Source organism: Sylvia atricapilla, chromosome 17 (assembly GCF_009819655.1).
Source record: "Sylvia atricapilla isolate bSylAtr1 chromosome 17, bSylAtr1.pri, whole genome shotgun sequence".
Lineage (NCBI taxonomy): Eukaryota > Metazoa > Chordata > Aves > Passeriformes > Sylviidae > Sylvia > Sylvia atricapilla.
Window position 1 is genome coordinate 11,212,528 of NC_089156.1, and position 23,521 is coordinate 11,236,048.

Sequence of the window (23,521 nt, forward strand, 5' to 3'; positions counted from 1 at the left end):
TTTGTGACTGTGATCTGTCATAGTCTCTCCCTTGTATTCCCTTCTGACAAACAACAACTGACGGGATCTCCGTGTCAGAGTCGTTGAAAAAAGAGGTAAACATGAAGTAATGAGACTTTCAAATGTTGGTTATTTTTAGTGGGATTTACTCATGTGCTTCCCACAGATGTGTCCCTTCTGTGTCTTTTGTCTGCCTGTTAAACTTTCATAAAACACCTTTCCTATGCACAAAAACATATTGCACTTTACAGACCTTTGTACCAGTATTTCTGGCAACCCTCTGCTTCTCACCTCTCTGTGCCTGCCTGGGGCAGATGTGCCTGTACCTGATCCTGGAGAATTCAGCTGCCCACAGCTGAATTGACAGAGCTGTGCAGAAATTGTGTATGAAATGACACCTTCTGTAACTGGCAGTCACTACAGTGACTTGATAGCATGCAAGAATTTCTTGGAATGGAGAGTCTGGGCTGGGACATTGATCTGAACATTGTGATGTTCATGTGGCTGTAGTAGCTGCCTGAGGCTCGGGGAGGTTACTGTGCCACCTCTTTGTTGGGAGTGACAGTTTTATCCTTGGTTAATAAACAGGGCACCTACTCATCATATCCTTTGAGTTTCAAAAAGCAGCAGGATCTGAATGAAGTGACTGTTCCAGTTGGTTGTTAAATAACCTGTGCAAGGCCCTCGTGGCATTCTGATATAAAAATGGACCAGAGGGATGTGCAATCCAGATGGGGACTATTTTGGAGGCCTCACTCTGAGACAATGCTGACAAACCACTGACTCAGGTGCCAGCTCTGGTGTTAATGGAGATTTGGGCTGGGAAAATGGCAGGAAATTGCCATTTTTGAGTCTTAAAGTGGTGTGTTGTGGACACTGTTGTTCACCCCTACAAGAGGGCACAAATCTTTCTGGAAGTTGGCTTTTACCCCAAATTGCTTTCTTTGCAGTGAGAGTGCATAGGCCTGAAGCAAATACAAATTGTTTTGAAGTATGTCTCTAACTCAGTGGGAGTGAGGTGTCCTCCCCCCAGCCTCCCTGGCCTCCCAGCAGGTACAAGGCCTGGTAATCCTCACATTGCCAAACAGTGGTGGGAGCACTCGGTTTCCTGGAGTGACTTTAATGAGGAGAAGCAGAAAAATGAATTTTTAGCGAAAGGGAGATGGGGACAAAAGCTGAAATTTAGGAAGAATTAGAACAGAGGGGTGTGGCAGAGAGCTGAAGCAGAGGTAGAGACCAGAGTGGATTCAGCCTGGCTTTGAATAGGTGAGAGTGTCAAGTGTCTTGAGAAAGTGCAGAGGGACTTGGACAGGAGAATTGGGGTGACAGAAGCAGGAGGAGGCTCACCGTGGGCTGGCAGAGGTGCTGGGCACAGGAAGGTTTCCAGAGGGACTGTAAATAAGAACCAGCAATACCTGCTGGGAGACACTTCAGGTGTGCAGGGGAGAGAGGCTGTGTTGTTGCTGGGAAGGATGTTTGCACAGGCAGCTCACATGGGGGAACAGAGAAGGGGACTGGGAGGGAGGATCAATGCCAGAAATGAGTTAATTCCATTGAACTCTTTGGGGAAGATGGGCAGGAAATCGTCTTTTTTTCCCTTAAGTTGTATAAAAACTGACATTTTGTTCACAGAGGACTTGAGCTGCCCAAGATCACACACATTGGGTTGTAACTGCTCAGTTGTGCTTCACATCAGGCCCTTCTCCTTGGGAAGTTGGGTGCAGCTTGAATTTTCTAAGCTTTTTATGCCAGCAGGCAAAACTCCTTATAACAGTCAAATATTTTGGTAACTTCCAGGAATTAACCAGCCAGTTACACTGAAATTTACTGGCACCTTCATCCTGTGAGGAGGTTCTGGGAGTTGGGTATCTGCAACTTCAAAAATGTCCTGTCACCATTAATTGGGAAAGGGATGCTGCAACATTGGGAAATCCCAAATCAGACCTTTGTTCTTGTCATTTTTTGTTTAAATTTTCTTCGAAGTCTGTGCAGTTCTTAATAATTTTCCTTGCAAAAATACTGGCATGCTTTAAAAAAGACCAAATAAAAGCCAACAGCCCAGAATATCCATGACTTGCCAGAAGCACTTGGATGTTGCTGTGTGCTGGCGACACGTTACACACAGGCTGTACCTGTGCTCACAAACTTGTGCTCATGGGCAGATGTATAACATCAGAACTGTGTGAATGGTTGAAGAATATCAGGAACTTCAGGACAGAAACAAAATAGAAGCCATGCAGCTAAGGCATACAAAAGTTTGATAAAGGGTGGGAATATCAATACTGTGATTTAGAAATAATAATTGTCCCCCCCCAACACCTCCCCATCAAACTAAAAATATCATGTAGGAATCTTGAAGGGGAAATTGTTTCAAAACAGGATTCTGGTGTGTAGTACATTATTTGCTTTGTCAATCAAATTTTGTCATTTCTTTGTTGAAGTAATTCCATTCATACACTGGCTGGTGTGGCAGGCTCAGTACAGTGTAGTTCACCCAAATTTGCCCGTGTGAGCATACTGCAAATGAGTTTCTCATCAGTATTGATCTTTCCATTGTGTATGGCACAGAAGTAAATTACATGATGTGATTGACAAAGTAATTTGCCACACTCAAATCAAAGTGTAATACAGGTGTGCTTCCCCTCTTCATTTTGCACAGAGCAATTTTATGGAGGTTTCACTGTGTTTAAACCTGCTATGTAATGTTTAATCATCTTTGATTGCTGATATTCAAAGTCATTTTTATGCTAGGTGTAGTTGTTATTGTCTTAGCTCAGACAAGAATAAATACAGGGTTGAAATGGTAATGCTGATTTACAGCCTGATAAAATTGCCTAGTTTATATACTTGTCATGCTTATTCTAGCTTAATTCCTCATACCCCTGGGAGACTTTTTAAGAGGGTTGTAGCCATTTAAAAATAGTTTTAAGGAGTAATAAAAAACATGTCTATTGTTGGAAACAGCTCCTAATGTGCAATTGAGGTAAACAAATATTCTCCAGCCTTACAGTTCGTGGAGACTCTCATTTTGCAGCCTGGCTTTCCTGCAGGCCAATTAACAGCCAGTCAAACAGGCCAAGCTGTTTAGCTCTCTGCAAGCCCAGCTTGAGGAACTGCAGAGCAGGATGCCTTGCAGGGATTCATCATTTGGCACAGGGGTGACACAGCTCTCTATTGAAGAGGAAGAATGTGTCAAACTTACCCCTCAATTCATCTAAATTTAACTGCCTCAAAATACTGGGACGTGGTGGGAACAAGGCACTCTGAATATATACGTAAGGTGGTCACTCACAGATGATGGTGTTTGCTGTTCACTTGGTTTTCTGCAATGTAAAATAACATATTAAGTGGCTAGATTAATTTTTTTTTTGTAAATAATCATAAGTTGCTTTTCAATATTGTGATTAGATTGATTAAACACAAGTGGAGCTTGATGATTTTAAAAGGGCATTGTAGAAGAGATTATTACTTTTTTCAGGAAAACGTGTGTCTTACTTGCTTAGGGTTTTTGGTTTGTTTTTGGAGGGGTATATAAATCTCTAAAATAATTTCACTTTGAACTGAAGAAATGGATCATATTCCAGAGAGGATTTTTTCTTGCTCTACAGGAATAATTAATTTTTTTCTGTGGATTGTAAATTATTAATCACAGAAGTTAGAGCTGGAAATGCCTATTAGATGATCCAGTGTATTTCCCTGCTGGTGGGGAATTTAGTCCTCTGGCAGTGTCTGTATCAGATATTACACTTCGAACTCATCACAGAACATTTTTAATTTTTTTCCTTCTTTCTCTTATTCCCCCTCCCCTGCCCATAAGAGTTCCTTTGCCTGTGAGTGTACAATGGAAAGAGTATGGACATGCACATAATGCAGTTCACATCCATTATAATTAATAAATGTTCAGAGATATCCTAAAGAGCATATTCCTCTATACTTTTCCATAAAGCAAACTTTAAAAGTTTTTAAAGCTCTGTTGGAGTCTCTTTACTGGCAGAAGGCCCTGTAGATCTCTGCACAGTCTCTCTGTCTACAGATGGTAGAGAGAGCTCTTCCTTCTGAAGGTTTGTAAAAGCAAAGCCTTCTTGGGCAAACAGTGGATTACAGAGGCATGGAGGGATTTGCTGTGGGTTGGAACATTGATAGCGAGGCAATTAGGAACTCAAATTGAATATTAAAGATTGATATACATAATGGGAGCACTGCATGCATTACTGCCTTGTCTTTCACATTGAATTAACATTGGTAACAACTAAATTTGGTGAAGCTCAGAATCTGTCAACAAATGTTGAGCATTGATGTCTTTAATATTCCCAGGCATGTGGCTGAAAACCTTTTGAAGGCTGAGGGGTGGAAGGCGGCTTCCTGTTTGTAAGTCAATTCTTTGCAAATTTTGTTTCCTGCAGTGCTCTCTTGGAAAAATTTGAGTTCCTTTATTAGCATATATTTTAGCATGGATAATTTCCCCTGTGTTCCCTAATAGTCATAAGTGACTTGATCTCTTCTCTATGACAAATAACTAAACTAAAGGAGAAATTCTCTTCAATGCAAAAAGGCCCTGGGGTTAAATGTTCTCACATTTAGGGGGTTGTTGTTTGGCTGGTTGTTTTGGTTTTTTTTTTTTTCCCCTTTTCTTTTTTTCTCTTCTTTTTTGGTAAGTGTGCTTTGTAACAAACCACACAGGGAAACATTTGGAAAGGTGCAGCAGTTCTGGATGCATGGCCTGTATCAACAAGCAGTTCAGATTTGCAAGCTGTATTTGTACTGAATTGAAGGGATTTTAACTTCTGGGAATTGCCACGTAGTATTCAGTCCTTCACTGTGATACATCTAGTGTGACAACAGGGTATATTTTCCCTTCGTTACATTTTGTTTTACTGTTAAGAGTGTTTGCATTTCCTGTGCCCTGGGAACAGAGGCAAGTTCTTAGGCTGTCCACCTTGGGGACAAATGTGGGCATTCCAGTAAGTCACTGATGTGCTCAAGTGGGTGCTTTGATCAGCATGCAGGTGTTTGGACAGTGCCTGCTTTGCAGGGCTGAGTCTGAGTGTGCAGGTGCTGGTTTCGTGGCTCTGGTTAGACTTTGGGCTCTTGGCTGATCTGTGGTGGGTGGTGTTTGGGTTTTTCTTTCTGAGAGAATGCTCCTTTCTGGTGCAGTCCAGCTGGTCACTAAAGGTGGGTGTCCACCTCTGGGCTTAGGGAATATGCAGAGAATGTTTGAAAAAGCAGCTCCTGTAATCCCAGTGCAGTGTATGCATGTGAGCTTGTAAAATGCAGATTCCTGTGCCACCAGGGGAAAGAGGTGTACAGTGTAAGTACAAGTGCATGCAAGATGCATGGCATCCATTTTTAACAAATCACAACAAATGCACATATCTTCCTGCATTTTAGAAGCTTCCCAGGTCCTTCTGTGGTACAGTGACCTTCTACAGATAGAAAACTATGTTGGAAAGGAAGGAAACCCTCTTTGTTTTCTTTTGTATCTGAAACAGTCTCACAAACAACTAGTGTTGGAGAATTCAGCTTTTTGTGTGAGCACAACAGGTCTGAGATGTAAGAAAAAGTACACAGCTTGACAGGATCTTTTGTCAAAATCCTGCTCTTCTATCCTTACTGTGTTTGTGGCAAAAGCTAACCTGCTTCTAAAAGGTAAACCACATAAGGGATTTTTACTTTAGTGTGTAGTTGTCAAGAATTTGTGTGTTCATTTCTTTAATCAAATTGTTGAGGCAACCACAAATGAAAAAGATGAATTCCTTGCTTGACTCATTTTAGGTAATGTTGCCATTTTGATAAAAATCCTGTGATAGCGTTTAGGAGATGAAAACCCATGCCTTTATTTTAAGTTTTAGTGACTAACATCTGTATGTGACCACCCTATGTTTATACAGCAGGTAAATAATTCTGTAGGGGCCATCCATCAGTTTCATGATTTCACAATCACACAAACCCTCTCCTCTCCCAGCACCCCAAGAGGATACAAATTAGTGAACCAAGAAATGACGCCGTGGTGGCAGGCAGGCTGGCTCCTCATTCCGTATGCTGGAGGCATTCAGCTCCCTGCTCCCACCCTCTCCCCTCCCCCTCCTCACACTGTTTGTGCTCTTGATAACACGATGGGAATGATGACTGCCCCTTGTGCTGCAAACTTCTCTCCCTTCCCCGTGCACTGATGGTGTTGATTTTCCTTCCAGGTGCACGCCAAATTCCGGTATCCTTTCTACTATGAGATGTGCTGGTATGTTCTGGAGAGATACGTGTCCTGTGTGACCCAGCGCTGCCACCTCAGCAAAGAGTACCAGAAAGAATCAATGTTAATTGGTGAGTGAATCCTTTGAGTGCACATTCAGAACTGATGCTGGCACCTCGGGCTAGCTGCTGCTTTGGTTTCTGCAAAGATTGTAAATTGAACTGGAGAAATTCTAATGGAATGTTTCTTTATTTTGGGGTGGGGAAGATTTTTTGACTCTTAAGTGTTTCCATGAAGTAGCAACCTACTTTGAATTATATTTATTGGACGTTATGTTATCAAGTGGATCCCAGAAAAATAATTTTTGGATGTGTTTGTTCCATGGTTTCGGTAATGTTTGTGTTGGGATGATCTGCCAAACAGTTGAGGATTTATTGCCATGTTCAGCACAGTGTCTCAGTAGCCAGAAATGTGGGTATTGCAGATGTGCTCTGGTGGGTGGATATTTTGTCCTGTTCTAGACAACCTCCTCCACAGAACACACTGTTGTCACTAAACCTTTCTTCTTTCTCTTCTCTTTTCCTTAAATTCTCCTGTAATTCTCTGGTGACTGAGTTCTAGTTCTGCAGAAAAACAAACCTAAGGAAAGAGGTACACAAATCTCCATGATCTGTAACCCAGGTACAGGGAGGTCAAAGAAACCTTTACAACAAGAGCTGAAAATGGACAGGGGAGAGACAGACAGATGTGCCTGAGGCGGTTCCTTGGCACTGGTGTGAGCTTTGCATCAATGTGTGACAGTTCAATTGTTGCTGTGCTGGACTGCCCTCTTTTTCCTCCTTGTGATGGAACAAGGTGGTGGACCATGTTCCCTCTGCTTTTAAGCACAAAATAGCTGAAAATAGCACAAGCACCAACTAAATCTTAGCTGATATGTGTTAAGTGTGGAGGAGGACTAAAGTATTTCTGTGCCTTCTGCTCCCTGAGGCCACTTGGAGTGAACCTGGCATGGCTGGCACTGCCCCAGGCTCTGGACAGAGAAGGGAAATGTTCACCTACAAAAAACACAGTTCTTATTAGAAGGGATTGAGGAAGTTATAAGCAGGTGACACTCTCCAGTGAGTTTTACTGACCAAGAATAATTTAAGGAAGCTAATAGTCTGTGTAGATAGGCCAGAGGGAATTCCAGGGGTCACTGGGAATTTGGGTTCTTCACATTTTAGCTCTGAGAGCCTGGTCAGAAAGGTTATTTAAGCAGAAATTCTGTGTCCAGAGGAATTTTTCTCATAAGATCATCCTAGAGGAGGAAAGGATGAATTAGCCTTTTGGATCAGCTCTTCAGAAAGTGAATGATAACTGCATTCTTTGGAGAATAAGGAACAGTCTAAACCATGGGCATGGAAGGAGGCTGGTCCTGCAGGCAGGGTGGAGGTGCCAGATCAGTGATGTGTAATTTCAGAACAAATCAGATATGGAGAGTGGATGGTTCAGGATATTGAGATGGGACCTTTTCCAGCTAAATCACCAGTGTGGATTCCAGCCCAATTCCATGATTACTGGTAATGGTTTGGTGATCCCCACAAAATGTGCCTCAGTCCAGTTAGCTGGGAGATATTGCAGTCATATAAAAGCTCACTGGGAGCTATGGATGACCACTGTCTAGAGGGAACAGGACTGTTTTGCATGACCAAAGACTGCCGGCTGCAAAGGCTTCAGGAAAAGAAGCCTGGCTAGTTATAAAGGGTTTGGTGGTGACTTGGTCATTGTCTTGTGACCTGTGGTGGCTTCAGTTGGTGGCAGAGAGAGATGTATACTTTAGTTTTGTCAGAAACTCGGGGTTTTGTTTTTTTATTTCTTGGCAGAAACTAAACCTTAAACTAATGATTTTAGTGGTGGTTGTGGTTCAAAAGACCAGGTCTGCTATACTGCTGGATCTTTTCTCTTTGGCTTTTGCCAAATTCGAAGGAGTAAAGGTGCATTATTTACCTTTACAAAGCTGCACTGCTTTGTTCTGTGTAATGCTGTTTTAAATACTTGGCTTTGCTTTGCTTTTAACTGGTCTGTGTGCAGCCTCTTGACTTGAATCTCTATGAACTGTAATCTTTGAGTTAAACTGGTTTGTTCTGTGGAGTCTGTACGTTGATACTGTTCACTTGCTGAGGGATGGGATATCCTAAAAACAGTGTTCCAAACCCTACCTCTTTGTTTTTAAGCCTTTTTTCAGAGCTGCAAAGGTCCTTAAATTGTCTCTTCCTTAGGGACTTCTCTATCTGCAAGCAATCTCTTGATTTCCCATGGGGGAGTATCCCTTGACAAAGAACTTCCCATTATTCTCCTTAAAGAGTAATGAAGCAAAGTATTTAACTTCTCCTCAAACCCCTCAGTAGATTTAATTGCCTTCTGTCCTTCTTGGTTTAAGAAAAAAAATTCTTCACATCCTTGTATTCATCGTCAGAAATTTCTCTTGAATAATCTAAATGTTTCCCCTAATTTAAAAAAAAATAATTTCCTTGACATAATTTGTTCTAAATATCTACTTTCTGCCTTTCCTTTTGGGTGCTAGAACTGTCTGTTTTTCACTCTCGAGTGGTGCTCCTTTCTCTCCTTTCTGCTGCAGTGGTTGTAGTGGATCTCTGAAGTTAAAAAGTGATTATCTCTTTCTTAATAAATAGTAGAGGAGGACATTGATCAGAGAGAATGCAGGGCACTGCCCACACTCTGGGGTTCACAAGGGAGTAGTTTTCATAAACTTTGTGAAGATTCTGTTCTCCTGCATAAAGGAAAAAAACCCAAAACAACTGCTATGTTGATAAAGAACATCACTGGAGAACACAGAAACCAGAGTTCATCAGCAGTTGGATTTTAATGATATCTTTAGGCTTTTCATACTGTGTTTTTATAATGTAGTATTTATTTGCTTTGACAAGAAGGCTGTTAAATTCAGAGTGACTTTCAAGACATAGTCTGTTCATGAAAGTGTATTTGTGTGATTGTGTTGTGATACCTCTGTCCTGATACTTGTATGCTGCTGCAGCAATTTAAATTGTTCTTTGTATTTCTGTTTTCTAAATGTCTCCACTCACAAAACTTCAGACAGAAAAAAAAAAAAAAAAAACACCTCTGTGGAGGCAGGGCTGAAACCTGGAGTCTTCCCACTCCCTAAATAAAAACGTGTAGCTCAAAATGAGGTGGAAGATGATGGCCGTGGCTTCCTCCCCCACTCCCCAGCCCAGGATGGATTCCCAGGCCGTGTCCTCCCGGGCAGTGTGTGAGGCTGTTCTTTCTCAGATCTCTCCCAGGAGGGCAAACACTCAGGGGAATGACGACACGGCAGCAATCACAGGCTGCTGTAAAAGCACACAATCTTTTTTTTTTTCTTTTTTTTTTTTCTCTTTTCTTTTGCTTGTCTCTCTCAACTGGGACATTTGTCCTGCCAGCTGAAATCAGAAGGGAGCCTGTTTGGGTTTCCCACTAGATCTGAACGTGGGCTGTTTTTCAGGGTGGATATGTCTTCATTATTTCTACTCTTATCATGAATGAGTCTGTACTGGATGTTTTCAACCACAGTTGACCTTCAGTGAGATATGGATGTTAAGAGTGAGCTGACAAAGAGTAATTGGGAGAAGATCCTGGGCTATCAGAGACGTGCTTTCTCTGTAGCCTGCAGCTTTGAAGATTCCCATTGCTAAAATTTTAACAGGATGGCTCTAACTACATGTTAAGCCTGATGGATGTGGAAAATATGCCCTCTGGCACAGTGAAGGAGCCATGTCTCTGTTTTCTCCCCTTCTTCTCAGGGGATAGAATAGATTTGCTTATGATAGACAGGTACCTGAGTATATTGAGTGGCTCCTGTGTGGGGTGCTCCATGCAGTGATACATTTCCAGAATGCTCAGGGTTTTTTCTGCTAACGAAAATGTCATTGCTGCCTTTAGCAGACTGATACCAACTGCTGCTCCCAAGTCACAGTGGCAGAGTTTGGAGCTGGGAATGGCAAGGTAGACATTACACACTGGACTGTTCTAAAGAGTGCAGAAAGGTTTTATAATTATGCCTGACCCCCCTCCCTTTCTTTTAAGTTCTGTAATACAGCAAGTTGCATTTCAGCAAGGAAAGAAACTGTGTATAATTATTCTTGTACAAGTGGATAGCTGTGAGGAAAGTTCAGTGGTCTGCCCAGAACCACAGGGAAGTGAACTGCTGTAGGAAAGATCTCTAATGCTCTGTCCTGTGGTCAAGTCTGTGCTGCTCCTCCTCTTCACTGAGCTAGATCACACACTGGTCTGTATGAGCTGCTTTTATCTGCTTTGAGATGAGGGGGGTGAAGTTTTGCACTAAGTTGTGTGAGGGCCCAGACGGGATAACCCCTCTGAAACTGGGGTTTGTGGCTGCTGTTAGGTGCACAAAAGGATGAAGCAGGCAGCAGGAGGTCAAGCAGGAAAGCTCTACTTTATTTTTCTGACTCCATAAATATACAATTTTACAAACAGGCCAAGATTGACTACACAGGTGGCCACCTGTTCGACCTCGTTGGTGACCATCACCATCAATCATCTTTCTCCTCCCTGAGGAGAAGAATGTAAACCAAAATATAGTTTCTAAAAAATACGTAGTTTACTTGAAGCTGCGTTTGAACAAAATGCAAACAGTGAAAAGCAGGCAAACTTGAGGCAATAGGAGTTCAGACCTGGCATTTATCGGTGCATTGACTCCGAAGAAGAAACAGTTGAGCTGAGGCAGGTGCTGTTTCCCAAAGAGACTTTATAAACCAGAAACCTCCAAGTCGGTGGAGCTCTGGTAATACAGTGCTTAAAATGTACTTCTCAACAAAGTAAATGCAGATTATGCTTATGTAGAGCCTCAGCTCACAGCGCAGTCACTCTGTCAGACAGTGTTTTCATCGAAATGAATAAATAAAAATCATGGCATATTGCATTGCAACAAAACACTTGAAAAACACAAAATTGAATCTCTCTCACCTTGAAGTTATCCTTCCATTATTGATTCCCTCGATGCCTTTTTTTTTTTTTTTTTTAAGATTAGCAGCAGTAGCAGACAGTTGTTGTGTTTTGAGAGCAGCCTGCTCTTAATCCGGCGGTGCACCAGCACAGTAATCCCCTGGTGCTCCAGAATTGCCGGGTCCACTCCAGGATAGCAGCCAGCCCTGTGCCCACGGGGCAGAGTTAGGCAAGGCATGAAATGCCAGGCATGCAGGGAACAGGGAGGGCATGGCTTTGGGGCTGGTTTGGGTCGGGTTAGATGTGAGTTGGTTTTGCCTGGTGTGCCCAGGTGTGGCTGGCACAGCCGGTGGCAGCTGGCACAATCTCCTGGGAATAGCCCCCCACTCTGCCCTGGTGCTCCGCTCCTCTCCTGCCTTTTGTTTCCACACATTAGAGCAAGAGACAAAAAGTGGAGATCTCTCTCTATATCGGAAGCTTTTTCTCCTCGCACCGGAGCATTACTTGGAGTAAATTATTCACACCTCCACAATGCGATCTCCCTTGTTTTCTTTAGGCCTTATTTACGCTTGTGCTTCGCCCCAGTTACAGCCATTAGTTCCTGTTCAGCAGAGCTACAGCACGGGAGGGCAGAAACACGATTTTCTTTGTGCAGATTTATACCACTTTCTGTTAATGACAGCGTCCTGCCTGCGTAGGGATGTGTATCTGCTTTCAGTCTCTCCTGTTTGAGGCCAGATCACTGGCGTTTTCTGCCATCGAGGCTGGGCTTTGTGCTTGAGTCAGTTGTAAACCAGCTCACTGAGGCTGTGTGGCTCAGAGGAGGGGGCTCCAGCCCTGGATCCGAGAGCCTGGATTCTGATTCCTGGTTTTTCCCTAGATTTGATGTGTGACAATGAGCAAATCGTGCTTTCTCCCAAGCATCTGTTTCCTCAGTTGTAAAATGGGAGAATGACATAAGCTGATTATGTAGCCTTTGAGGTGGGTACATGTGCTTGCTACTGTGGACAAAGGAAAAAACAGTGTGAAATAAAAGTTGGATAACTGAGTGGGTTTTAAATGTTCTGGTTAAGATATTTTCTAATCCTGTTTATTTTTCTAAGAGAAGCATGGGGGTGTATTAGCACAGAGCAGAGAGGAGGAGCTGCTTTGGAGTGCTGATGCCACCACCTCAGCGCACAAAATAATCTCTGAGGCTTTTTTTGGAGAGTTGCAGGGAGGAAGTTACCCTGCCCTGTGGATGGAGCTGGATTTGACTGCACCCTGCCTTGCTGATAGCTGGTATTTGGCTGCCATCTTTTCACAGGCATTTCAGCTTAAATTTGCCTTTCAGAAGTCGTTTCTATGGCCATTTTGGTTTTGAGGAAAAATGCAAGCCTTTTTGAAGGAGTAGACTGGACAGAGATGCTGGATTTTTTACAGACCCTGTAGCAGCAGCACACTTTCTCTGAGAAGTGTGAGGTGACCAACTCGTATCCCTGGGGCAGTAACACGTGGAGCTGAGCTGGCCTTGCAGGGTTTTACTGAGCTGAGCAGCCAGGCAGGCTGAGCAAGCTGCCCTCAGCCACTGCCACTGCCTGTGGCATCTCTGCCCAGTGTGTGTGTGACAAGATGGTACAGACTGTGCACAGACACAGAGTGTCTCTGTCACCAGGAGGAATTCTGCAGCTCGGAACTGGGCTCCAGCATTTGTTTTGAACCTCACTGTTGAACAACCAGATGCTGAGCTTTCTCATTAATGTCCATTTAATCCTTCCTTAAGCATGGTTCACATTGTCCTAATCCAAAGCTACTGCACTGCAAAGCATGGAAGCTGTGAAAGGAACTTTTCATTAATTGTTCTCTCACTTTTTCTGTGTGACTTCTGTTTCCTTTGCAGCGTGTTTTTGTTTGCAGCTTGATCTCATACCCATTTCAGCCAGTAATAAAAATTCACATTGACTTAACTGGGTGTTGCCAGTGTTCACTGTGTTTTCCACAGAAATTCCTGCTGTTGCTAGCCTGCATTCAATGTTGTTCACTTAGTAAGGGAAATTGTGTCTAATAAATAAGAAAAGATGTGTGCTTGAGGGAACCATGGCCACTGCTTTCCTACATTGCTTTCATTGCTTGATTGCAAGGAGTTGGGTAACAATTGGGGCTCTTAGGAGGAAATTAAGATTAATAGTTCTTTAGACTCAGAAACTTGCCTTTAAATTTTCCTGAGAAGTGCCTAAAATGTATTGGCAATGGCATTAAGAAAACCAGTAGCATGTAGCTGTGACAGTCCCTGTGTTTCTCAGTGTGTTTTGTCTTGTTGTCATAAAATAAGCACAGTTGAAACCCTCTGTCTCAGAAGAGCAATGAGTATTCATGCACTAACAACTGGGGGTTCTTGTTTTATCAACAGTTAGTTGCTTGCAGAGAGGAAAAGTAGTGAGGAGTTGATTTTGTGCTGTGCAGGGTTCCTGGAAGAATGATGATGTAGAGCATTTTAACGTGCTTTCTCCCATCATCTCCCCCTCCTCCTTCTGTGCTAAACTCTCCTCTTAAAGCTGTAAAGCTGCCGAATCTGGTCTTTTTCGGATTTGTGGGAAAATTAATTGTGTGTGACTTAAGAGCTCTGCCTACTCCTAATTGAAGGCATAGAGGGCTGAAGCTTTGAAGAAAGCATAATTTTTCCCTAAATGTTTCCCAGTCATTTGAACTGAGTAGATGTTAATGAAAACCAGCATTAAAACAGACAAACAAGCGCCCCCCTCAAAGAAAAAAAAATTAAAAATCAGCTGAATAAATCCCATTCCTGTCACATACTCACTAAACCATTCTCCAGTGCCCTTTGAAATAGGCAGCACCTGGCCCCAGTGGTACAGAAGTGCTTCAGCTGTGAGGTTACAGAGCCTAAAAGATTCAGCATTCTTTTTCTAACTTTCAGATGCAAAAAGAAAACGCAGCACAGACAGCTACTCATCAGATTCGTGGTTAGACATGGATGAAGAATCTTGTGATGCCCATCTCCAGGAGGAGAAGGATGACAGCTTGGATAAGAACTCCAAATCCTTGGTGGATGGCTCCTCCTCACCCAACAGCACACACTCAGAAGGGAAAGAGGCTGCAGGGAGGAAACAAAAAGCCACAGTAATGAGGTACCTAAAAAGAACTTTGTCTAATGAGTCAGATGACAGCGTCAAATCAACGACCCCAACGGACTATCCCAAAACACCCACGGGGTCTCCAGCTACAGAAGTTTCAACCAAATGGACTCACCTCACAGAATTTGAACTGAAGGGTTTAAAAGCCCTGGTGGAAAAGCTTGAATCTCTCCCAGAGAACAAGAAGTGTGTTCCAGAAGGCATTGAAGACCCGCAGGCTCTCCTGGAGGACATGAAGGTGGGTGTGATAACTTGCTGATCCACACAAACTCTGCTCTCTGGGCACAGCAGGAGAGCAGAAGGCAAAGTTCTGCTGCAGAGGGGTGGCAGCTTGTGTGTGGTGACCAGCTCCTGTCAGGCTGCTCTGCCACAGACAGGGAAATGATTCCTTGAACCAAAGCTGCCTCTGGCTCCTGTTTGCTGCCAGATTTAAGTGACACAGTCCATTCTGACTGTCACAGTTGTGACCAAAAGTTTATATCCTCTCGTAATTCAGCACTTGTTATGTTCCACATGTAAATATTACACCTCAAAAAGTCTGTTTGTATTTATAGTCTTAATCAACCCTTTTTGGTCTCGTGCCTCCCTGGTGTACACCTCATTAGCTGACACATACAAAATGTAAATACTTGATTGCAGCTCAGAAGATAGATTGTCTAACACTTCCAGTTGCTTTTTTTTCCCTTTCACCTTTTTCATTTTCCTTTCCTCCATTGCCCTCTATTGGTTGATAATTATTCTCTACTGGTACATTATATTGGTTTTGGAGTTGGTGTGAGGAGCGAGTGCTCAGTAGTGACACAACTTCTCTGTAGATTTTCAGTCTGGGAACAGTATGAGTCTTCACTTACATATTTTCTATACACAAGAGCTCTGTAAGGCACGATCTGGGGGAAAAATTATATGTTTGTGTGGTAAATGGGGAGGGAGCCTGTACTTTCTTAGAGTAAGTGGTGTAACAGCTGGTTAGAAATCTTCAAAGCCAGTTAGAGAAGGCTGAACATGTGCAGAGTGCAGTGGAACCACATTCCCTGGTCTTGGAGCGTGGAAGTGTGACATACTGCTCTCGTTCTGGTAAACCACAAGAGCTCAGAAATTCCCTTCTTGCAAAATCAGCCATTTTGTACATGAAAGTGAACACACCTGCTCAAAGCTGCAGATGTAGATTGACAAGCTTGTTCTGGGATCAGTCATCTTTTAATTAGAAATCAAAATGAAGGCCAGAAGTTGGATTTTTGGTGAAGCAGAAGGATTGGTCATGTTACTTCTCCAAGCTTGATGCACAGGATAATTTTCACTTAAAAATCCAGAAAGGGGTGCAACATCATATAATGGCTGGTGCAGATGTTCCAAGTGGGATCCTGCTCCCTCTTTGGATGACAGACTCCAGAGTGCTGTGAGACATCTCCCCAGAACACAGCAAGGTACCATATGTGAATCTGGCTTAAAGCTCCATGTGGGAGTATCTGTTTTCCCATTCCTCTCCAGAGCAGTGGAATCACTGACTACAGAGATGGAGAACTACAAATGGACATTTTTAAAAAGGCCAGTATCACCTTTTTGTGCTGTAACTGGTATTAAGTGAGCACCTGCCAGGTTGTGTACAGCTCCATGTTCCATCTCCTTTGATAACTGCCTGCTTCTAAACTTTCTGTCCTTGCCAGCACACACTGTAAGCATCAGGATGTAGCCCAGCATCTGGATACTGATGGTTCCCTGCTGGTTAAAGTGCCCATGACCACATCTAAACATCAGACACGCTGCAGGATTGTTTCCTCTGGAATCACCTCTGGATGTTTGGCTGGTCTGTGACTGATTAGTCCGGGAGACTTTTTTAAAACCTTGTTAACTCAAACATCTTCTTGAACAGTGTCTAAAGAATTGCTAAAGAACTTTCTCACCCATCATTTTTATAAGTATTGACCCACATATAAGGCAGCCCTCAGTTTTCAGAGAGTGGGAGTCAGTATGGCAGAGTAAATTACTTAAAGCCCATAAAGTCAGCTTCCTCCATAACTCCCTGTGGTTGCACAATCCACTTCCCAGGTGCTCGGAAGGAATGGGGTCACTTAGGGGCAGCTGAATAGATTTCCTCCCAGGTCAGGAGGGGAGTCCAGGATTCCCAGCACAGACCTTCTCTTTGCTCATCAGCAAAACAGATTGTCACAGGCAGCCTGTGACAAGGTGTGACCCATTCCCATCTCCTTCTGGGACCCTGGATGCAACAGCCCATCACTCCTTTCTGCCATTGTGGAGCCAAAGCATCTGATCTCCTCAGAGCATGAGGTTTGGTTTGTTTTATTCAGTTTATTCACTTTAAAAAAAAAATTAAACCCAAGTGTGTGAGTGTATTTAAAGCTTTTACCTTCAAAGGATGGAGTGTGCTGAGGGAGGAGTTGCCAAGTGACAGATTTTAGTCCTCTGAACATGAATCCAGCATAATGGTCCTTGCAGGGTCCCTGTGTCCCTTGGTGTGAGGATGCAGCTGTTCCATCCCTGCTGGGCCATCAGGTGCTGATGTTCAGCCCCTCAGCTGAACAGGGTGAATGAATGCTCCCCTGGGGTTCCCAGGGATCCTCACCCTCTGCTGCACACATAATGGATGAGTTGTTGTATCACAGGGAACTGGGGTGCAAAGAGATTAAGATAAAAGTAATTTTGGGTACTGGCTTTACGTGCCAGAGAAGAATTAAGTGTATTTAACACTGATATGTGCAGAAAATTATTTTAGCTATATTGAAACTGCAGTGGCTTATCATTTTCATAGAGCAGAAGTTCTGATCTTTAGCATCTGGGTCCCAAGCCAGGTGTGAGGAAGAGCAGGAGCACACAATTCATGGCTGCCTGTGGAAACTGGACTTAAAAAATTTGCCCTGTACCAAATAGAGACATAATGGCAAAGGAAGAAACACGGTCCATTTTCCAGAATGGTATTTATCTCCTTGACCACTGAATCATGTTCTCTCTTACTTTGCTACTAATTTTCCAACCTGTACAGATAATAACTGATGTTTGCTGATGGCATCAGCAGTGGAGTGAGCAGAGGCCTGGCCCCTTTACCTCACCCTGATGAATACCCAGAGCACCAGTCAGCTGTGTGACTGAATGAAGGCAGAAATCCTGCAGGAGCTGTGCAAATTACCCGTGCTCTGACTGTATTTGGCTGTATTAACAAGGTTTATTTCATTGGCAACCCAACTTTCAGGCATGTGATGTATTAATAATGCTTCCTATTAGAAGTACCCTTTTAGTGCACCCATTTGAGAGTTATTTTTAACAAATGCATAGCAAGAACATGCTCTGACAAAGTCTGAAAGCTTTTGCTCTTCTTGGAAAGACTTAAACAAGTTTCTTCCTGAAGCAAATAAATCAGTGTTTATTGTAGCACTTTTATTTCTTAATGAAATACACTCAGGAACTTTTTTTTTGTATGACATTCAAGTCTGTCTTTGTGCTTCAGGAAGATAATTAATGTTTTCAGAAAACAGGATATGGATAGTTAAACTGGAGAAAGGAAACCATTTTATTCAGTGATGTGAAGTTTCACAGAACTAATCGGGGTAGCTCACAAAGAATCCATGCTTTCCCAGCTGAGCAAGAGCACGGGAAAGGATGGGTGACTGGATTACTGCTCTTAGTGGTAAACACAGCCACAGCTGTATACAGCTATTTAATGTCAACTAGGTGAGACTTTCTGAAGTAAAGTAATTTATTTTCCTTATGAGAAGGGAGACTGAAAACTAAACTAAGCCTGTGTAAATTCCTTACACATCATCTGAGCTCCAAACTAAGTGTGCCTGTCTGGTGGGGACAGAGCAATCCAGAAGTGCCAAGTGCTGCCTCTGCAGATTGAGCACCCATTTATCACTGTGATCGATGGAGTGCAGCAGCACAAGGGAGGCTTATTTGCAGAGTGGAACAGGCCTCACTTGGAGACCAGATCAGTTCTTCCCTCAGCCCAAGGAGGGAATTAAATCCCTGCTGGCTGCAGCAGTGCTGGGGTGGGCTTATGCATGAAGAAGAGGTCACCATCATACTCCTTGGTGTAGCTTGCTCTCCACGTCACAGGTAAAGCTGAGCAGACCTTTGATTGTGGCAGTGCAGCCCACACACATCAAACCCACTGCCAGGGATGCTCACCTGTGTGCAGCCTCTGATTTCTGCACATAACCGTTCTGTGTGGTTGCAGCAGGATGGTAATTCCACTGCTGCTGTTGGAGAACAGGATTGTGAGATCTGCCTCTCAGTAATGCCACAGACCTTGCCCACTTCAAAGCAAAAACACTGCCCTTCTTCAGAAGGGCCTATGGAAGTCCATTAGAGCAGAAGAAACTCGGTTTGAAGAACAGAGGTCGTCAAATATCTGCAACTCCTTGGCAGCAGGAGAAGATTCTTGTGCAAGACAGATGATATCTACTGAAATATGTTCTTACTTATTCTTGCCAAGAAATCTTACCCCCTTCTCATTCTGATGACAGAAAAAAACCCTCCCTCTACTGAATGCATTTCAGGGGAGTCGTTCCTTGCTGTGCTTTTGAAATTAATGGCTAAGCTGAATTCTCATACAGTTCATCAGCTTCTTCCCATCATACCTGCCGTTGTCACCACAGCCCTCAAGTGTGAGGAATCGGGCCGTCTTGTGCTGGGAGAGCATCACCTTGTTCCTCTAACTGGAGCCCCATGGCTTTTCTCCCTCTTCTTTTTTCCTTGTTTTGAAGCAGGTGAACAAAACCCTGCCTCCCCCAGCCTGTTGTGAGCTGACACTTGACGCTGCAGCCAGCGCGAGCGTGGCGGAGCTGTGGCTCTGTGTGCAGACAGCCCTTGTTTGCAGCTGCCTCAGATGATAAGCTGCCATCCTTTTACATTTCTCCTTGGATAATATTTTCACGTGATGCCTATGATAACAAGGAACCTTCGTTACCTTGCCAAGTTCTTGGAATATACTGTGCTTTCCATTGAACTCCGAGTCTGACAGTCGTTAGTGGAAATGTTAAGGTTTTCTGTCTTACAGGCTTTCAAACCTAAGAGCAGCAGAGTAAAAAGGGATTAATTTGTCCTTTGTTTATGGCTCTCAAGCTGCCTCCTTGTTCTGGAGAATTTTGGCTTTGCAATGAGAATACAAAAGAGCTCTCAGTTTTAGGATTGAACTTTCAGAATGTGGTCACAGCTCAGTTAATGCAGTGATCTCTCTCCAAATAAAAAGGACATGAGAAAAGAAGCACTCACTTCACCTCAGCTTGGCCAAGAGTTAATTTGCCAATGATGAGTCCCTGTGTAAAAGTTGCTGGGTGTTGCACTGGAAGAGCAGGTACAATACAGGCTCTGCATCACAGCCAGGTTGGGGCAAGCTGGGTTTTACTCCTCACCTTTGCAAACCCCTGAGTGCAGCCACAGCACGGGGCTGGTGAAACTGGGCTTGTACTGGTATCGCTTATTTTGGTCACTGGTGCTGCTTTTGGCCTAACCAGTATCACCAGCAGTGATACTGGTGTCTGCAGGAGCAGCTCTGTGCCGGGGCTGTGCTGTCTGGTGCTAACACAGCTCTCACTGAGCACAGGCTGGGGAATTGGGCTGAGTGTGACAGGTTGTCTGAGCTCCAGGGAGAACGTCAGCCCCAGGGACACTCATCCAAACTCAGGCTCCTGGGGACTGGAACATGCCATCACACTCCCGGCTTTAGTTGGATGATTACAGATGAATTCCAAGTGCACTCCCTATTAAAACAATTACTGTATTTTAAGCTCTTTTTGTATAGCGTGTGAAATTACTAATTACTAGAGTGCTGCACTGGGGACTGACAGAGCCTGCTGCCTGTTGTTGGCTAATTAAGCTTTTTTTATATACTTGGGAACAGCACTGCTGAACTTCATTTTCTGGGGTCATCTCCTAAATATTCTATTGAGGTAATTTCCAACCTGCAGTTCTCATTTGTTCTATTGGAGCTTTTTGGTCTTTAACCTGTTAGTGCTGATCTGGCCTTCAGTTTTCAGCAGCACAGCAGAATCCTCCTTCTGACTCCTTTTTATATTTTGTTTTCATTTCTTCCTTTTCAGCCACCTGAACTCCAAAATAAAGAGCTTTGTAGCTAAATTCGTGAGCATGTAGGGAGTCACAGGAGGCGAGCGTGGACTATTCCCAGCTGCACCACTGAGTGTTTTACCACCTCTGTGTTGAGTTACTGGTCATGGGAGTGATTCACAGTGGTGGAAGCTGTGTCAGCCTGTGCAACCCACTCACGAAATTTCTAGAACAGTGCAACAAAGAAAAGGGTTTGCTGGGGGTGGAAGGGAGGGGAGACCAATCTTTTTCCCTTCATGCTGTCCATAGTCAGATCCTTTCCTAGTGAGCACTCAGGAAGCTGAATGCCTCAGCAATTCCATGTAAAGGGAACTGGATCCCAGCAGCTCTGTCCTGCCCATCATGGGGGAAGGAAGGGCAGTGGGAATCACTGGACTGCCTCGTGCAAAAAGATGAAAGATTCCAGAGTACATTTTTCTTCTTGGCTTACGTGAATGACCAGGCATCTGAGGATTGCCCCAGACTACACACCTGATGCCATGTGATGGCTGAATTAACGGGGCAGAGTCTCTCTGCTTCCCAGGCTGCTGCAGCCTTGATTAGGAGAGGAGGGGTCAGTTGGGATTTAATGACCTGGACTTTGAGGGAGAGAGGTGATAGTGGTAAGACACCAGTCTTAGACACACCAGTATTAAAGAATTCTGTAGCATTTGAGGTGATTGATGGCTGATTTTGCTGCCTGTTTTACAAGAAGTTTCACGTCTTAAATATTAATGACAGGTGCAAGAGTTTCAATGGGAATTGGAAGTTTGGAAGCAAAAGTAACTTGTAGAGATCTGGTCACTCTGCCACGAGAGCAGAGTATCCTCTTCTGTGGGTCTCCGCACTCTTGAGTTGGAGAAATGTTTGGTTAATAAAGGCCTTTTCATTTGCAACAGAACATCCTGAAGGAACATGCTGATGATGACCAAAATCTTGCCATTTCGGGTGTCCCTGTGGTCAGCTGGCCCAAGAAGACCACAAAGGTAATGAGACACAATAATTAATCATTACTAATCGTTGTTGTGCCTGGTCTGGTGTTTATTTATCTATAATCTGACAAAGTGCTGGGTATTATCTGTTGGCAGCTGCTAGCATTTTTAATACAAATTGTACTTTTAATGGTTTTATGATTAAGACTTGAAGCAAAACAAGAAAGTGCCTCAGCAGGGACAAATCAGAGTTTCCATTTAAAAAGAATTTGTTTGGGCCTTACCTACCAGTATAAAACTTTGGTATGTCTTGATCGTTTACTAATTATGGTTAAATCTAAAAATTTAGATGCATTTTGTGTAAAATTAAATGATGTGTAAATGTGTAAATCAGTCACTTAGGGAGCACTCTTGTCTGAAGGAGAGGATGGTTTTTCTCTTACACCACGAGACTTCCTGAGTGCTCTGTACAATGTGCCACTGTAACTTTGAAGCATTGTTTTCTGTCCTTATGCCCTAATTTTTCCTCCTCTACATGGGAGTAATTCTCTTCACTTTGCAGGAGAACCGTGAGGTTTGCTTCGTTAAGGCTGATAAAGAGTTTGAAATAATTAACGAAGGAACAATGTCAAAAGGCTGGTTGTTATTTATAACAGTGGTATGTTTACCACACTCCAGTTATTCAGCACGCTGTAAAAGCAGCTTTGCTTATTTAGAAGATGTCTCATCGCTTCTATTTTTACTTTCATTTTTCACCGAATTAGTTTTATAATCCATTATTTCTTCAGAACCGCTGAAGGGGTCGGGCAGCTTAAATCAGGCTTTGATCTGAGAAAATCTGTCGTTGTTATCATTGTAGATACCTTTCAAATAATTACCAGGGAAGATAATTCAGTCAGGTCTCACTTTTTGTGCTGCTGAACTTGGTATGGCACGTGTAGCCACGAGGATTTGCTGTTTGCAGATGGGAAGTAGGAGACCATAAACCTGGAATTGCCAGAAGAGAGTGGGGCAGGATGAGCACGTCACGTTCCTTCTTGGTCTCTTTTTGGGTTTTAGCTCAGCACATTTCAGAGGAATTATGTCTTGTTAAATACATGTTTCCCTTTTAGCTTGTAATAAATCCATGAGAATATGCTCTGTGTTTAAAACTCTGGTTTAGAAACAACAGTGGAAAAAACCTTGAGAAACAGGTGTGAGATTCTCCTCTCCTCTGGTTTTATGGCTGCTGCTCTTTCCACGGTCAGGTTTATTTTAGGCATTGAATAAAGCAAAATCTCGGTGACCAGAGAAAAGGTGGTGTGGGAAACATAAGATAAAACTAAGGAACAACTGACTCCCTTTGAGCTTGTGAGAGAAGGGAGGATCTGAGTGCTCTGAGGCTTTTATAAGCTTTGGCATTTGTTAATGTTCTTGTTCACTTTATTTTGGAACCTTGATAAATGCTTCATTTCTTCTATTTTATTTCTGTGTATTGGCAATGCAACTGCAACTGTAAAATGTTTGTAATTTTTGTGACTTAAATCTTAGCCTTTTTTGCAAAATCCATCTTGCTGGCTGCAAGGGGGTTTTTATGGTTTTTTTTTTCAGGTGTTTCTTTTCCTTCTGCCTTTCTGAAAGCAAAGCTTTCAGGAGGCATCATTCCCACTGGTATGACAATATGAAACACACCAGGTAATAACAAATACAAGGAAAACTTGTACAGAAAAGTCAGACTTTAGGTTGAAGTTTGGAAATAAACAAAAAATTGATAGCAGAAAAACCCTTCCACCGTTCTCTTCATAGTTGCTTTGTTTAATCTGTGATCAGTTTCTGTTATGTCTTATGTTTTAGTTCAAAGGTACACTTGCAGATAGGGCTGCACATTTCCCAGGAGAAATTTGTTGTGCTTCTAACTGGCAAATGTCCTTGTCATTTTCCACGTTCCAGCTATTTCCCTTCCTGGGAACAGAGGCCAAGTGAACAGCCTGGGAAGAGGCATCTTAGAGCTGAGCCTTTGAGTCTCAAATTAAAATCTGTGGGAAAGACAATATAGGGGAGATTTGTCTAAAAGCAGTTTTAGTAGTTAAGCTTGGTTATTTCTCCTTTGTTCCTTGTAAGCCCCGATAATGAAATAGAAGATTTTACAGAGAAGAAAAAGCCTTAGGGAGGAGGAACCTCCCTTGGAAAATGGATTGTAGCTGGTGGAGCAAGTCTCCATGGCCAGAAGATCCCACAAATGTTGAGCACGAGGCAGGGGAGTAAAATCTACAGTA

General features: G+C 43.1%; 1 protein-coding gene across 4 annotated transcripts in view; it reads left to right on the forward strand.

The window, feature by feature from the left end:
- KDM2B (lysine demethylase 2B) overlaps positions 1-23,521 on the forward strand; it is a 107,338-nt gene that overhangs the window by 47,490 nt on the left and 36,327 nt on the right. For all 4 annotated transcript variants that reach the window (XM_066331689.1, XM_066331691.1, XM_066331690.1 and 1 more), the window contains 3 exons: positions 6,192-6,318; positions 14,061-14,515; positions 21,234-21,320. In XM_066331689.1, coding sequence (XP_066187786.1) covers positions 6,192-6,318; positions 14,061-14,515; positions 21,234-21,320 — 669 coding nt within the window. The remainder of the gene's footprint in view (positions 1-6,191; positions 6,319-14,060; positions 14,516-21,233; positions 21,321-23,521) is intronic.